At 40.6% G+C, this 16,444-nt stretch overlaps 1 protein-coding gene across 2 annotated transcripts in view; it reads right to left on the bottom strand.

The window, feature by feature from the left end:
- Positions 1–15,874, bottom strand: part of DNTT (DNA nucleotidylexotransferase) — a 34,114-nt gene extending 18,240 nt beyond the window's left edge. For both annotated transcript variants that reach the window (XM_019639059.1, XM_019639060.1), the window contains exons 1-5: positions 15,493–15,874; positions 3,662–3,836; positions 2,786–2,914; positions 1,383–1,553; positions 5–76 (exon numbers count right to left, since the gene is read on the bottom strand). In XM_019639059.1, coding sequence (XP_019494604.1) covers positions 5–76; positions 1,383–1,553; positions 2,786–2,914; positions 3,662–3,836; positions 15,493–15,695 — 750 coding nt within the window. In that variant the 5' untranslated portion in view covers positions 15,696–15,874. The remainder of the gene's footprint in view (positions 1–4; positions 77–1,382; positions 1,554–2,785; positions 2,915–3,661; positions 3,837–15,492) is intronic.
- Between the last annotated feature and the right edge of the window lie 570 nt (positions 15,875–16,444).

Genomic DNA, 16,444 nt, shown 5'->3' with positions numbered 1-16,444 from the left:
TTACTTTGAAGGACTGATATCGTTCATCATTTAACACTGCTTCAACTTCAGAACTTTGTCCATCTTCAATAATTTCCTGCATGGAAAGTTGAAAAATATTTTAAGTTAGTGCTATTGGACAACCACAGTCCAAGTCTCTCAAATTCACAGACCTAGTAGCTTCATTTTTCATAAAATGCACACCAATTGTGTGGAGGATGTTTTCCTAGTTGATCTGGAGAAAATAAGACAGTTCTCTATAATCTCGAAAACCCCAGGTCATTATATTTCCAAGTATCGCTTTACAATCCTCAGTAACAAAGGTACAGAATGATTCGGGTCTAAATCTACAGAACACCAAAACGAAAATAGTTACTAACCAAAGTGTGCCTAAATATTTGTGATCATTTGCTTTTTTTAGAAAAGATTTTTATTAAAATATAGCTAACATACAATATTATATTACTTTCAGGTGTACATCATACATCATAATATTCAACAGGACCCACCTAGCAGTGTCGAGTTATTACCACATTATTGATTATATTCTCTGTGCTAAAGAAGTGATCACCATAAGTCCAGCAAACATCTGACACTCTACCACGTTATCACAATATTATTGATCTTTCCCCCCCTTTTAACATTTTTCAGTTAGAGTTGACATTCAATATTATTTTATATTAGTTTAAAGTATACAGCATAGTAGTTAGTCAATTATATAATTTATATAATTTGGACCCATCAAAAAGCTAATCTAAGTTCAAGCTCTTATAATATCTAGCTCCGAGCTACCCACGCCTCTCTAGATAGACGAACTAGTTAGGATCATTTTTCTTGAATAATTTACTTTGCTCTTCACTATACCGAAACATAGTCCTGGGTGACCAACTTACCTCGCTGGGGAATCCTTCAACATTATTAAGTAAATAAACACCTGTCCCTGGCTCTCTTTCTGAAGCACACAAAGATGCAGAATCAACTCCATTCCCTGTTACACCCACTACCATTCTGGAGGGTGACATTCCCTGATGGAACTGGGGTTCTTCACAGAGCCTTGGTTTGAAGTCAGACCATCTTTTGCTGTTGAGCTTTCAGATCACTTGAATCTCTCACAGTAATTAACAATAATATAGGAGAATTTTTTTCCACTTAGCTGGCCCCACATACCTCCACATATGATAATATTGGGGTATGGATTCTATCTGTCTATTATCTATCTATCTATCTATCTATCTATCTATCATCTACCTAATCTATCAAGAGAAAGTACAGCAAGTCATGAATACATCTACATAATTGACAGGAAAACCTGTTCTCTCTCTCTCTTCCCCTCCCTCCCTGCCTGCCTACCTACCTCCCTACCTACCTAGTAGGAGGTGTGACTAATCACATTTCATTCTTACCTCTATAATACTCCTCACTTTGTCCCCCAGGCAAGGAATTCCTTCTGTGTCCTTCATACTGATGATTGTGAATGGCAGAGATTTAAGTACAGAAGCTGCTCTCATAAATGTCAGACAGGGGCCTTCATTTTCTCTAAACTCATAATTTTCAGCCAGTACCTCGAAGGCATCCTGAAGGAAAAAACCAGATGAGGAAAACACAGTCTGTTTCCTAGCCCCTGAGCCGGTGGTCCCTCGCAAACATCTCTTGCTCTCCTTTAAGTATTGGAACACTACCTGACCTTTTCCTTGAAAGTCAGGATTGGGTCTGCAGTACCTTCATACCCCTCACTTGTTGGATGAGTGGAGTTGAATTGAAAAGACAGACGATGGAGTGCTTTGTAAGGAAACTGAGTTCACTGCCATTAGATAGATATTCAGGAATGATTGAACCAAAACATGATCTCATGTTCACAGCATCCTATTAGTCATTACTCAGCATAATCCTTCTCACTTTGCTTGCTGAGTGTCCCACTAGCCTGTGGCCAGGATTCTGCCTTGATCACTGGGTATCCCACATCTCTTAGCTAGTACATAAAACACAGTGAGCACTTAACAAAAACTTGTTGAAATGGGCGTAATCATAGATGGCGCAGACCCAAGGCTGGGGTTATTTAAGGTAGGGCACGTTTGCACTTCTAGCAGAGGAGGAAGTGGTTGCAGCTGTGTGGCATCGTGCCCATGGTGCCCAGTAGCTGCCAATTTCTTGGTCTTCCTCCCACATGTGGGGCTGGAATGGGAAGTTTTGTATTTGATATATTACTGCATGTTTTATCCACCTGAGGACTGACTCTAGGCTGGAGGACAAGGAGCTGTGGGCTTGTCAGAGTCATTTGAAACACAATTGCCAAACTTCAGGGCTGGGTGGGGCTTTAGAGATGATCTAGCTAAGTTTTAATTGAATGGATGAGGAAACTGAGGCTCAGGGGGAGGAACTAACTTGCCCAAGATAGGTCATATCAGAGAGGCAAGAATCTAGGTTTGTTGTCTCTTAATCTTTTGGTTTCCCAACGAAAGCTGTTTATTGCTTTTTCTGTGTAATTTGTGCTTACTATTTTTGGACTAATTATAATTTTTGGTTTTTCAGAATAGTTACCTTTGACAAGTGTTGTGCCCAATGACAAATCTCAATAAATAGTAATCTGTCATCTTTAAGAATATAATTCAATTATATTTGTCCATTTCCATAACAGAAATAGACCTATTCTTGACAGAAAGAAGAATCCGAGATCAGGCTTGGGTGGGTGGGTGAGCGTGGGGAAAACTTTCCTAGATTTTCAGAAAATTTTATAGTTTAATTTGTAGATCCACGGAAATAGGCTGCAAGAGTTTCATTTGCTCTGGGTGTTGTAAAGTCCCATTACCGTGAATATGTGGTTACAGTTGTTTAAAGTGGTTCTTCTCTGACATGCGTATGGAGAGATCTTTTTTACAGCAAGTGCTGGAGTCTCCCGGGGCTCTGGGTTGGAGCTAGCTGAATAGTCTCTTCTCACCTAAACAAATGCAGAGGCATCATTTTTAGTAACAACCAATAGTAATAATAACAGATATGTACAAAGAAAAAATTGGAGGCAGTCGGATGGCAATTGTTTCTGGGGAGAGGATAAAATTATAGGAGAGTCAAATTTTAAGTTATCCGAATCTCTAATATTTGAATTTGGTATAAATAACGTGTATTACTTTTGCAATTAGGAAAGAAAAAAAAAACACGAGAAAGGACCATCAATTAAATACCGTTTTCCTTTCCCATGAACTTATATAGTTATGGTCTGAACCTTCTTCCTGAGGGTTCTAGCACTATTGGTAAAGAATTTTGAATTAAGAGCTTAACTTTCTTAATTGTTTTTCTTTATGAATGGCCATAGTAAGAAAAAAAAATAGGAACCCTCTACTTTTCTGGCTACCAGAACATCAAAGCTTCAATATTTTGAAATATTTGTGTATAGACTTGTTCATAAATGTAGCTACCATTTATTGAATGTTTCCTATAGGTCAGGCTTTGTGTTAAATGCTTTACATGTATGTTATTCTAATCTTCAGAACCATTTTATGAGGTAGGCACTATTGTTACCTCATACTATAGAGGAGGAAACTGAAGTTCAGCGAAGCTAAGTGACTCGCCCAAGTTCACACTGGCAGTAAGCAGAGAACCTAGGGTTTGACCCAGGCCTGTTGATCCTATAGCCCATGTTCCTAATCATCAAGCAAAGGACAATGAAAATCACAACTGTGACACTTACAACAAGCTGGTGTTTCCCTGTCATCTCCACCGGTTTTCCTGCTCCGATACACTCTATCAGCCAGGAGACATCGAGGACTTCTAGCTGTGAGCTGGCTTTTATATTCTGTACCTGAAGCCACTCCAGGACATCGGAACCAGAAGTGTTTTCTGCCACAATGTGGGTGACGGAATCACTGCAGAATGTAAGACTAAGTTACCAGCTGAAGGGGCTTTTCAAAATCAGAAGCTGTCCTCTTTCCTTGTGGTGTTCAGAGTATCCCATCTGATGGAGAAAGATGCACACTAGACCTGACCATTGGCATGGAGAATTCCACGCACGGGAATTCTCTCCATTTTAATTACTGTAGCAACAGTGGTATATGTTACATGTCAGACATAAGAAAAATTAAGAAAACATCAGCAAGATTGTGGTGTCAGTGGAAAAACCAAGGTCCAGAGAAGATGGAAGATAACACTGTTCTTAAAGTAGCACATCTATATAGATGTAGATATGCCTATAACCTTCCACTAAATTGATCACACAACCCATTAATAGGTGGTGACCAGCTTTGGAGAAATACTGCTTTACATGTTTTTCAAAGCACAACTCTGTGATGTAAGACAAGCAAGGGATCTTTTCCTTAAAAACTACTGAGCACATGCTATGTCTCAGCACCAGGAACTTTACACACATCATCTCATTTAATACTCACATAGCTCCTCACATAAGTGTTATGTCATTCACACTTCAAAAACGAGGAAACTGAAGAACAGAGAAGTGAAATGACACCCTGAAGGTCACACGGGATAGTAAAGGATATTTATCCTTTTATTATTATTATTATTATTATTGTCTTTTCTGGGTCAAGTATGTTATTTCTAGTTTTTAACAAGTTTTCACAGTCAGCATCATATTATTGGAACCAATAATTTTTATGGCCTTTTCTGTTCAAATAGTCTGTGAACCTGGGAGATAGCAAGATACATATCTAGGCATCCAAGAAAAAAGTTCTTTTTTCTACTTCTCTTCCCTGGCTTCCTCTTTCTCCTCCTTTTTTTTTTTATTGACTCTTGGGTTTGTTGGGTATTTTTTTGGTTCACTATTAAATTCACAGCCCTGGGTTCCTTGTGGTGGTGGTAGTGGTGGTGGTGGTGGTGATAGGGGCTGGGTACTAAAGAAGAAAAGGGAAGTTCCTGGACATTAGTATTTTACATGAAACAGATGGTTGATGATGTGTTATGACAGACATGAGGCATGGACAAGAGCTGCATGTGGTGTGAGAGAAGGAAAAGAACTTAGGGTGACCTAGGAGAGGTGAGATGGCCTTGTGGAAAAGTGCCATTTGTGTCTAGTCTTGATGTATGTAGAGGAATAAAGTACCTGGAAGGTAGAATGTTGGACCCTCTTGGAAGGAAATGTTCAGAGGCCAGAAGGAAAGGTAGGAAGGAGGATGGCCTGGATTGGAGTGAAGAGTTTATGATGATAAGTAGAAGGCATGGCTGAGTCAGTAGGGGAAACCACATTATAAAAGATCTTAGAAGCCTGGTTGAGGAGGTTAGATCTTATTTTCTGGGATTGTGGAGCCAATGAAGGCTTTTGTGAGCAGGACATTGATAACAGTTACTGTGTTATTTTTAAAGACTAGTCTGGTACATGCAATGATTTGGAAGGGAGAGTGATGGGTGGGGAGGGTTGGGGAGCTACTTAGGAGAATGAAACAATGGACCAAATATGGGATGATTGTAACCCAGTCTGGTGCCTATAACACTAGGAAGAAAGGCAAAGGAGACAAATGATGGACCTTTGGCATTAGTTCACTTATAAAAGGAGGTGGAGAATAGAGTCAAACATTACTCCAGCATATGGATCACGAGAAAGTGCTAGCACTTTTGGTAGAAATAGAGATTTAGGAAGTTGCATCTCTCTGGGGGAAAAGGTGGGGAGTGGAATTGAAGTTTTTTTAGGCATGTTGCATTTGAAGGATGGTAGGAGGTCCAAAGGAAAATATTCAGTTGACAGTCGGGCTCTGAGGCGACGCTGGGAGAGAGATGAGAGCTGAGGATCAGAGCTGAGGCTGTCTGGGTGGCAGGGTGTGCCACGGGCTCCAGCAGAAACGAGTCGTGGGAAAAGAACATTTTATAAGAGTTGAAGGAAGATGACTCACTGCTTCCCTATTCTAGGTCCACATAATTCCCAAAATTATTTATAATAAACTTCTTGAAAGGTTGTTTGTGTGAAGAATTTAAGAAGGCAACAAAAGGATTAATAAGACTACATATTCCATTCGTATTTCTGTCCTTTGGAGGGAAATTTTATTATTTATTATAATATAATATTATATTATATTATAATTTATTATTATTATTATTATTATTATTAGTGTCATGTCTAAACCTCAGAAGGAGAAGGAGTCACTGCCTCTAGTGTATTGCTGACAATTTCTGACTGCTGTGTTGTGACAGCTCTTTACCTGTTTGCTGGTACAGTGGCTTTTCTCTCTGCTCTGAGTCCTCCAGTATTGAAAATATTAATAATGTTGGAATATTACTATGTGCTAGACACTATGGTAGGCACATTTCATACTATTTCATCTATTATCAATAAAACTATGAGATACCTATTATCACCCCCATCTAAACATGAGAAAAGAGAATCTTGGAGATGTAAAACTTCACTCAGCTAATAACTGGGAGCGCGAGGGTTTGATTCTCGTTCTGTTTGAATCCAAAGCCTGTATGCTAAACTAAACGGAGCTACCCTCTGGGACTCTGTGCTTATCCCATGGCTGCAGAGAGAGCTGCTCCTTTTTGCAGAAGGAACAACATCTGGATGGATATCATAATTATTAAAAAAAAAAAAACCTGATTCCCCCCAAAGGGCTGAAAAAGAGATACATAACACTTCCTATATAATACTATTATTCACACTATCCCTGCTGCTGCCACACAGAATTTATGTTTTGGTGTTTTCTATCCAATATCATGTGAGCTACAGTAAGACTGCAAGACGTGGAGAACTGTCCCAGAAAGTCTGAAAGAACAGTTGCTATAGCTACAAACCAAGACGGGGAAGCCATAGGGAAGCTGGCAGACTCTCTGAGCTCTGGGCTTTGTCTAAACCTCGGAGGGAGGCGGGTGTGCTGAGGAGGAGCCCTGGGGGTCATCTTCCAAATTCAGGGTCCTCACCATCCACCCTGACCACCCCTGCTCCACTGCCACCATCTCTTTACCTAGGATATCTCTGGACATGGCCCCACCTCTAACAGAGACATCCAGAAGCCTGGGGAAGTCGGGGAGAGATGCCGAAAAACAATCAACAGACAGTGTAACATACAGGCATATATAAAAGAAAAAGACTAGAGAGAAATACTCCAGACTATTAGAAAAAAACAATAGCTACACACACACACACACACACACACACACACACACACACACTCACACACACACACACAGTTGTCCTTCGGTACCCACGGGGGATTGATTCCAGGCCCCCCCCATACCAAAATCCTCAGATACTAAGCCCTTTATATAAAATCCAGTCGTTGCATATAGCCTACGCACATCCTCCCCTATACTTTAAATTATAGTTAGATCACTTACAATACCTAATACAATGCAAACGCTGTGTAAATAGTTGTTATACTATATTGTTTAGCCATCAGCTTTCTGGAATTTAAAAAATATTATCAACCCCAGGTGGGCTGAATCCGTGGATGTGAAACCCACCAATATGGAGGGCCAACTGTACATTTTTACTTAATCCTCACAAGAGTCTTAGGTTACATGAAGGCTTGTAGAGGTTACATGAAGCCAGGATTCAAACCCAGGTGTGCATGACTCAAGCAATCTCTTAACGTTCTGCTAGACTGTGGTTAGACCCCTGAGTGAGGTTTTGTTTGTTTCAGTATTTTTTTGTAATTTCTGTCATGAGCCATCTCTATCATCACTTTTATACTTAGGAGAAAAAATACACATGAATGTCATTTTCAAGGGCAAACAAACCTGGGACTGGGGCTGAGGTTCCAGTGCCTTGCCACTGGAGGCCTGGACTTCCTTCTTATAATAAAAGGTGATAGATAGCATCAGGCAGCTGCCCCCAACCTCTTTCAAACACCCCAAGGCGCTGCTGAGATGGCTGTTCCTGAAATACCAGTGGATTCAATTCCTTAAGAGCACCTGGTTTCTTAGCCATGACTAATTAATGTCTTGGACTAGGTTTGGCAGTTCTGAACTAGAATTTGGCCCTCAGCTTCCATTGGGGAAAAAGAAGCAGGGTCCTTTCCTTCAACTTGTGCTGAAGCAAAATGTGCTCCTTTTGCTCACTGGCGTCCCTGAGGGCAGGGACTGTGTTATAATCTGCCAGGTTACTATCTGGGTTATAACCATGCCTGGTGCCCAGCACATGGTCAGATTCACAGTAATGGCCAATAACTAGACCATTGGTAGAACGAATAAATGAATTGATTAATCAGTGCCACTAAAGGAATGTGTCTTACACTCTACTGTCTACCCAAGTCATCCAGGAAGCTGGGATAAAATTCAGGTGCCTGAGCCCTGTTACCAGAGGTTCAGATTCAGTACATCTACCCTAAGGCCCAGGAATACACATTTTGACAAGCTCCCTTGGTGATTCTGACGTAGTCAGTCAGTCCTAGTTATCTATTAGGGTGTAACAAACTACCCCAAAATGTAATGGTTTAAAAAAGGCAGTGATTTTATTATATCTGCAGTTTTGTGGGTCAGGAATTCAGGCTGTGAGGCTGGTGATCCTTCTCTTCGTGTGGTCCCGATGGAGGAGCCGACTCTCCAGGTGGCTCTGCATGGCTGGCACCTTGGTGAAGATGGCTGGGAGGCTGGGCTCACCGCTCTACCAACCTGCACACCTTTCCATGGCCTCTCACACAGGGAGCTCAAAACTCCTTACATGAGGCTCTGGGGTCCAGGAAACAGCAGAAGCCTCAGAGCCTTTCATGACCCAGCCTCAGAGTCACATAGCTTCACTCTGGGTTGAAGCAGTCAAGAGCCCTCGCAGATGCAATAAAAGGGAAAATTTCTCCTGCTTCCCCAGGGGAGCACCCCTATTTTAAAACCCACCCACAACCCCAGAACTCCACTTTGAGAAAACTCTGCCATAAAAAACGTTCTTTCTTTAATTGCCCCACACGGGACGTTGGGCTCAATTCCAGCAATGTTTCCCAACATCGTGCTCATTTCTCTGCAGAAACGTGAGATAATTTTAGCAAGTACACAACTGGGCATTTAAAAAGCATATATGTTTATTTATATCTACATTTTAAAATTATGCATATCAGACATGGTTCTTATGGGTTTCATGGTTTTCATATTATTCCTTAGGACAAAGCTACATTATTTTTAACAATTCTGTTTAGGAACAATTAAAGGAAACATTAAGTATCTGATAACCCATGAGGTAAAAGATATTATAAGAACCATGGATGTAGCTCTCAGATGTCCAGAAGGCCCTGAATTATGGAATTATTAGAACTCACAAATCTCAATTCTGACTTTTTTTCCTCTGCTACCTGTATCCTGGCTCTTATTGTCTTTCTTTTCCTAGTTGGTCCTGTTTCTCTGGATAATTAGAAAACTCTCCATGAAGAAAGAGCCAGACGTCCTTTTTGCCTGGAGATGGACTGACCCCCAATCTGACGCCCCCAGCCATCATGGATGGCCACCTGCTTTTATCTTTATTTTGTTTTCTTTCCCTGGAGAGGTCATTTCTGATTCTTCCCATCTGATGTAGGACTTATTTTGTAAATAATGACTTTAAATAGTAATTTACAATTAAGCTGAGCTGTTTACAGTTTAAAAACCCTCCTCCTAATTTCCCTTAGAAACCGATCTCTTTCAGAATCCCTGAAACAGAAAAATTGAAGCAGTTTTATTTGGTTTTATCTCACGCTCTTACTAGCACCAGTAAAGACGGGTTTCTATTTCCAGCCCTGATAAACTTAAGACTAAGGGTCTTGCCTTGATTTCTTTGGCCATCTTAAATGGTGTAATGAACAGTTTCATTCATTTGAATCCCACACATTTTGAAATATAAAGTAATTTGGACCAGAGCAGCACTAAAGTTTACATTACATGCTCCTGAATTTATAAAAATAAAGTCATTATTATTTTGCTGATTACAAAAGCAATCCTGGTGCATTGTAGAAAAACATTTTAATTACAAAAATTAATCTTGGTAATCCCAAGTTCCCCTGGCTGGTTTCATATTCACCAGATAAATCATTCTTTTGAGAAAATATTTTCTGAAGCTGGCTATTTCTAAGAAAATTGTTAGAGGTCTGAGAATGAGGTCTACAAGATGATGGCCTTTGTCCTCATTGAGTCAGGGAGGGAGAACTGGATGAGATGAGGAGCAAAGCCAAGTGGGAACACTGGGAACCAACCCAGGCCATGGACCACACCTGTGCTCCAAGGAGGAAGTTCTCTCCTCTGGAAGGGCTCCCAGGGGTCTTAGATTTTAGACAAAGAGAGGTGTGTGAGGAGAGGGAGAGGTTCAAGGTCAGGGGAAAAAAGTGAGAAAAACATGTAAAGAAAAACCAGTGAAGATGTGTTTGTACATTGGACCTGGAAGGGACCTAGAAATGTATTAGTTCATATTTTCTAGAGCAGGTACCATCTTTTTCATCTGGTGTTCAATTTGTTTTGCAAACAGTGGCTTTTAATATTTTGATTTCAGATACCACAAGTCTGAAGTGATAGAACATCGTCAAAGATAAACAAAACTGGGGCCGGCCGGGTGGCGCGATGGTTAAGAACTGGCTTGGGACGCCAGAGGGCCCCGGTTCGGATCCCACATATGAGGGCCAGTGACACTGCCCTCCACAGCTGAGATGCTGAACAACAGCTTAACCTGGAGCTGGGCTGCCGTGAGTCACCGGTGATGGCGTAGGCTGCAGCCCCTGCTGCAGTGGGTTGCCGTGGGCTGCCGTGTGTGGCCAGCAGCCAGCGTGAGCGGCCAGCAGCCGCGGTGAGCGGCCATCCAGAAGCCGGTGACTGATCTGCCTCACCCGGGAAGAGCGCAATGATGGTGCCAACTTGGGCCAGTGAAGCAACGTCCTCCACAACTAGACTGAAGAACAAAACGACAGCATCTTGTCTGTTCCCCTTCCCCTAATTCCCCAGCACTGTTCCCATCCCCCAATTGCCCAATAAAAATCTTAAAAAAAAAAAAGATAAACAAAGCTGGACACTAGTTAAAGAAGTAAGGCTATAATTTATTTAGTAATGACTATTGCAATAGAGAAGGGGTTCCAGCATGATGGAAGCTCAACTTCAAGGAGACCTTTTAAAGGCTGGGCATGCTAAGGGAAAGGCACTGAGGGGCACATGACCAGGTCACCGAGATTTGCTGATTGGCACGCATTCAGAGGAGAAACAAATTTCTTGAATCTTTACGACAGGAGGCAGTGGTGCAAGCTAGATACCCACTAAAGTTAGGCCTTTACCTTCCCACAGAGAATGGGATGGACAGTTCTCTCCTTGAATATTTGCCTTCCAAAGAGCTGAGTCTCTGGTCTTTGAGAAGACAGTTCTGGGTGGTTGGAAAACTTACATCTCAAAGGGGGCAGAAGGAATTTAGAAGGGATTTCTAAAGGTTTCTAAAGTAATGGTTCTAAGAGGGGGTTCAGGGACCCATCTGCCTACTGCTAGATTTTGGCAAGAACAAACAGTAAATTCTCCTGGCAGCCTTGAGCTTTCTCAGGCAGGCATTTTACGTTGTGTGTGTGTGGGGGGGGGGACGGGGCAGGGGATGTGAGTTGGGGGGAGGGGAAGCATCCTAGGGACATGGCCTTAAGCTGCTAGAAGCCATACTAGGCTTTGGTCAAGGATAGAGTTTTTATCAACATTCAGGTGAAAAAACATGGATTTTACTATCATGAGATTCCTTGAACATTGGAGACAATAGTTTTGGGATAATGAGTGAGGTAGAAGCCACATTTCAAATATTACATAGTGAACAGATGGAAAGGACAGACAGACAGGTTAGATAGATATAACTAAGCCAACATAATACAAGAAGGCTGAAATTAAAGGGTTGTGTAGGAAAATGCTAATTAAAAAAAAAAAGCCCTGTACATACTTGGAAAATACATTATGGTCTCTTTTAATTTTAGGTGACAACAAAGGTACAATTCCTGACTCCCCTGGCCAATTGCAAACTTCCTGCTTTCAGGTCTCATGTCTTCTATTTTGTATCTCCAGAAACAGACAAATACTGTGCAGGGAGAGTACTAACAGAGCCCTTTATTTATGATGCCACGATGGTATATCTTGTTTTCATCAAAGACAATGAATGCCTTCTAAAGGTACCCTGTAGACAAATGATGGAGGTCTAGGCAGGACGAAAGTGTCATCTGGTGAGTTTCCACTGCTTGAACAGTGGAACTCAGCAAGTGTTAAACTGCTGGGTGACATAACCCTGGAGAGCCATCCTTCCTAGCCACAGCTCTTTCTTCTTCAACATCAATGATTTAGGTCATAGTAGGCTTAGCTAATGAGTTCAGAGAGGAAGGTTGATGACAGATAAAGTTTTTAAATAGTTCAAAGTCCTGGAAGCAAGGGTGACATAAGAACGTGACAAGCACTAAATTCTGATCCTCCTGTTGCTTGTCTTAAATAACTCGAAGATGATGAAGTTGCTCAAAAATTTAGGATGTTAGCCATGGAACAAACTACAGTATCCTTTTTGTGAATGTGCAAAAATGCCTCAAATTACATGACTTGATCCCCCCTGATTTATATTTTAAGAACCAGCTTCTATGGTACATTGAAAAGCACATCTTTTGCAATGTAACATAAATATTAATGAAGCCAAATCCACATGTAAGCATACAGTGCACGTATGCTGGAGAATGAAATAGTTCCAGAAAGTTTAATGCATTCAGGTAAGCCATTTCTAAGCTGTGTGTTCAGGCCCAGGTAAAATAAGAATCATATTTTTCCTCAAATTTAATCTGTCTGGCAGCCAAAGAACATGCTAAGAACTATGGAGCCTGCTGCTTATTTTTAGAGCATATATATATATATTTTTTTTTTTCATAGCTCCCCTTTCTCTGAATCTTATATACTAGAAAGGCGAGGTATAGCTAGCCTTCACTATAGAGAAGCTTCCTTTCTTTTGAAAATCAGCTTTCTTTATTTTCATTTTTAAAATGTATGCTTATGAGGGTAAACAGGGTCAAATATGGTGATGAAAGGAGAACTGACTCTGGGTGGTGAACACACAATGTGTGATATATAGATGATGTATTACAGAATTGTATACTTGAAACCTATGTAACTTAACTAACAATTGTCACCCCCAATAAATTTTAATTTAAAAAAGAGGAAGTAAATCTTAAAAATAAATAAATAAATAAAATATATGCTTATTGTTAAAAAATTGGAAAACACAGAAAATAAAAGCAGCTAAAATCTTTCCCTACTACACCCTTCCTTCCAAACCCCCCCGCAAAAAAAAAATAACCACTTACATTTTGATGGGTTTCCTTCCTGTCTTTGTTCTATTTGTTTATATCATTTGACCTAGTTCATATTGTGGAGAGAGAACCCTCTCCTTAGGGTTCTGCTGTAAAGGTCAATGGATCCAGCTAATTAACAAGAAACCAATCATGCTTTACACTTATATAACTTTTTAATTTATCAGAGTACATTGACAGCCATCATTGCATTCGGTGATCACATCAGGTAGCCTAGACCATTCATCTGGACACTAAGGTCAGAGAGAAGAAAGGGGCTGGGAAGGGTCAGAGCCAGAATTGGAGGTCTCTCGATTTCTCACCTAGAGATTTCCCCCTACAATGATCTCTATTGTCCTTTCCAATTAAAGTGTATGTAGCTATGCACGGAAATTCCGTTTTGAGAGCTAGGACTTCTACTTCCTGTGGTTTATTTTTGTGCCATAAAACACATTGGTAGTTAATGTATCTTCTGAGCTGCCAGCCTGGGAACTTTGCCACCATCACACGCACAGCAGCAGTTTGCTCACCATGCACCAGTTTCCTCTGTCGCCTGAGCAGCTGGGCTTGGTTCCTGGCAGCAGGCCTCTCGGGCCCGGAGCTGCTTCTTAGGATCTCTTGCCAAAAGAAGAAACTTGCCTCCCATCGTCACCCCAAGTGCCTGCCTCAGCCACCGTGTACGTATCTGTAGCTGTGCCTGTAACTAAACGAGTCGGCCCTTGGTGGAAGCATGGGCGGTGCAACAGAGAGCTTTCTATGTAAGTGGTACCTTGACCATCTGGCTCTCGCCTTCCTGCCTGGCCCTTGCCAAATTTCTGTACCACAAAAAGCAGTTCTGTATTTCCTAAGGCTTTTAATTTCTGTTTTTCCAATTTCTTTTTCTTTAATTTCTGGTTTTTGGTCTCTTTGTCTATGTCATCTCCCCCACCTCCTCCCTCCAATTTCAACATTTTATGTAAGTAAGTCTGTAAAATTATGCAAACTTAACAATTAAATTAGATGAAATCTCAGATTTCATGGAAAGAATGATAAGCCCAAAATGACATTTTGGACTTAATATACCAAATGAAATGGCGGTTAATTAAAAAGGAAAAAAGAGGCAGAAAGAAGGCAAAGGAGACCATATAAAAAGAAATCAGATGGGAGAGAGACCATGAGAGACCCAGGAACTTCTGAATGGGGCATTTTAATAAAAAAATAAAATGTTTCTGTGACATTGCCTTTTCATATGAATTATGGGTCTTGTGAAAATTATCATATCAGATTATCAACTTTTGACATATGTCTCTGGCAATTTGAAGCTGACATTTCTTCATCAGGAAAATTTTGTCAGATCTATTTTTAAATATCAAAGACTTTTTTAAATAAAAATTTATTTTCACATAAAATTCTTACAGTTTTTCTTGGGAAAAAAAAAAGTGGTCTGTTTATTCCTTGGACCATCAAAGCAAGCCAATTACATTAATCATTATTCTTTATTCATTGCAAGCCCCCTGAAGTTCTGTTTGGAATTATTTATGTCAAGGTTCTAATAGCATTTGTTTCTGGATTTTGTTTTGTTTTCTCTTCCATCTATTTGAGACCAGCAAAGAGTTTATATAACAGTGAGGAAAACAACAAGGCTAGTTGCTAAGATATAAGTGAGTTTGTGAGTGAACCAGTCTAGGCAGCCCAAATGGTTGCTTCAGTTGCCTTTAAGCTTGGATTCTCTTGAGTGATCTTACCACTCTCAGCATGGTATCTACCACCCTTGGATAGAGCTGTCCCAGAATCTTTAACTAGCATCCTTCTCTCTGCAAACCCCACTCAGACTGCTCTTTGGAAAAGCAAGATCAAGGCTACATTGGTGTGCCTATGGTGAAAGCCTGCTATAGTCACTCATCCTAGCCCGGTCACAGACACTGGTCACCTCAGCACAGCCAGGTGCTTAGCTTAAGAGCCAAGCAAACGAACCATTCTTTCTGCATCAAAGTAGCTGAAATTCTGTTGATTGAACTCAGTGCTGTTTTGTTCAAAAATGAAATTGAATGGTTTCAGCATTGAATTTTCCAACTTGGTTTCTGTTCATCATCCCTAGACACCTCATCTCATATCAGTGAATAATAATAAAAAGCAAAAATAAAAAATAAAAAAATTACCTTATCTTTTGGTGCCAACTAGTTTCTTTATAATTGTATTCAGTCCCTACTCATCTTATATCCCATAACTACTTGGCTCAAATTTGTTCCTTGATTTTAAACCTGTTCCGCCGGTGGGAAAATCACCTCTTCCTTACATGGAAGAAAACACGGGTTCCTTGGGTTTCAAAGAAGCTGTTCATAAAATTGATTCACAAACCACATCAGTGGTGTCCTACCTGAGCTCATTCTCAACCCTGAATCCTTTCCTTCGGGCCAGCTCCATGAGGAAGGCTCTGCGGGTTGTTCCCATTTTCTTCTCCAAAATAAAGAGGACTAAATCTTGGAACTTGATGTCATGAGGAGGGGAAGCCATTGAGGCACCCATCTGCCTGGGTTTCTTCTTCCGAGGGCCCATATGGGCCATTTGCATGGGATCCATGGAAAAAGGCTGCTGCTGCTGCTGCTGCTTCTGGCTGTGCCATCAAGTGGTGTCTCCAGAAGTGAGGGAGAGTCTGCCCCTCCTTCATGAAGAGCTCTGATGTCATCTCACCAACAGATTCTGAAGCCAGGGCAAGGTTTCCTGGGCCCTGCCCTGGAGACAGCTTCCTACTGAAGAGTGATGGGGAATTTTTACTGCTGTTCAGCTCATTTGTCCAATATGGAGATCAAAATGGAAACAGTAAATTAACTTTTGCTTTCCTATGAATAAACTCATCATACCCTCAGAATAACCTTATGAGGAAGGTATTTATTTATTTATTTATTTATTTATTTATTTATTTATTTATTTATTTTTATGTTTGTTGAGGCCCCTCTTTTCTTTATTTTTGATCCCTTTTTAACCTCCTAACTCACTTACATTCTCTTCCTCTCATAGACAACCATTACAATACATTGGCTTTCTGTAATTTGCATGGGTGTTATCTGTTGTATGTAGTTGTTTTGATTTCATTTACATGACATTGTTATGTTTCTCATTCTGTTGATCACTTTTTTTCACTTAAAACTATGTTTTCAGATCCACCCACGTTGTTCTGCATTCTAATCTATTGCCTCTGATTGTTCCATAGTATTTCATGGGGGGCATTTTAGCTGTGTCAGTGCATTTTACAAGTGAGGAAACCAAGCCTCAGGCAATTTACTCAAGCTCAAAAAATAAAGGGCAGAACCAGGTCTTGAATTCAGGTC

The sequence above is a fragment of the Hipposideros armiger genome, unplaced genomic scaffold (assembly GCF_001890085.2).
Source record: "Hipposideros armiger isolate ML-2016 unplaced genomic scaffold, ASM189008v1 scaffold_42, whole genome shotgun sequence".
NCBI classification, from domain to species: Eukaryota; Metazoa; Chordata; class Mammalia; order Chiroptera; family Hipposideridae; genus Hipposideros; species Hipposideros armiger.
The sequence above is the reverse complement of the archived record's forward strand: the minus strand, read 5'-3'. Positions and strand labels throughout refer to the sequence as shown.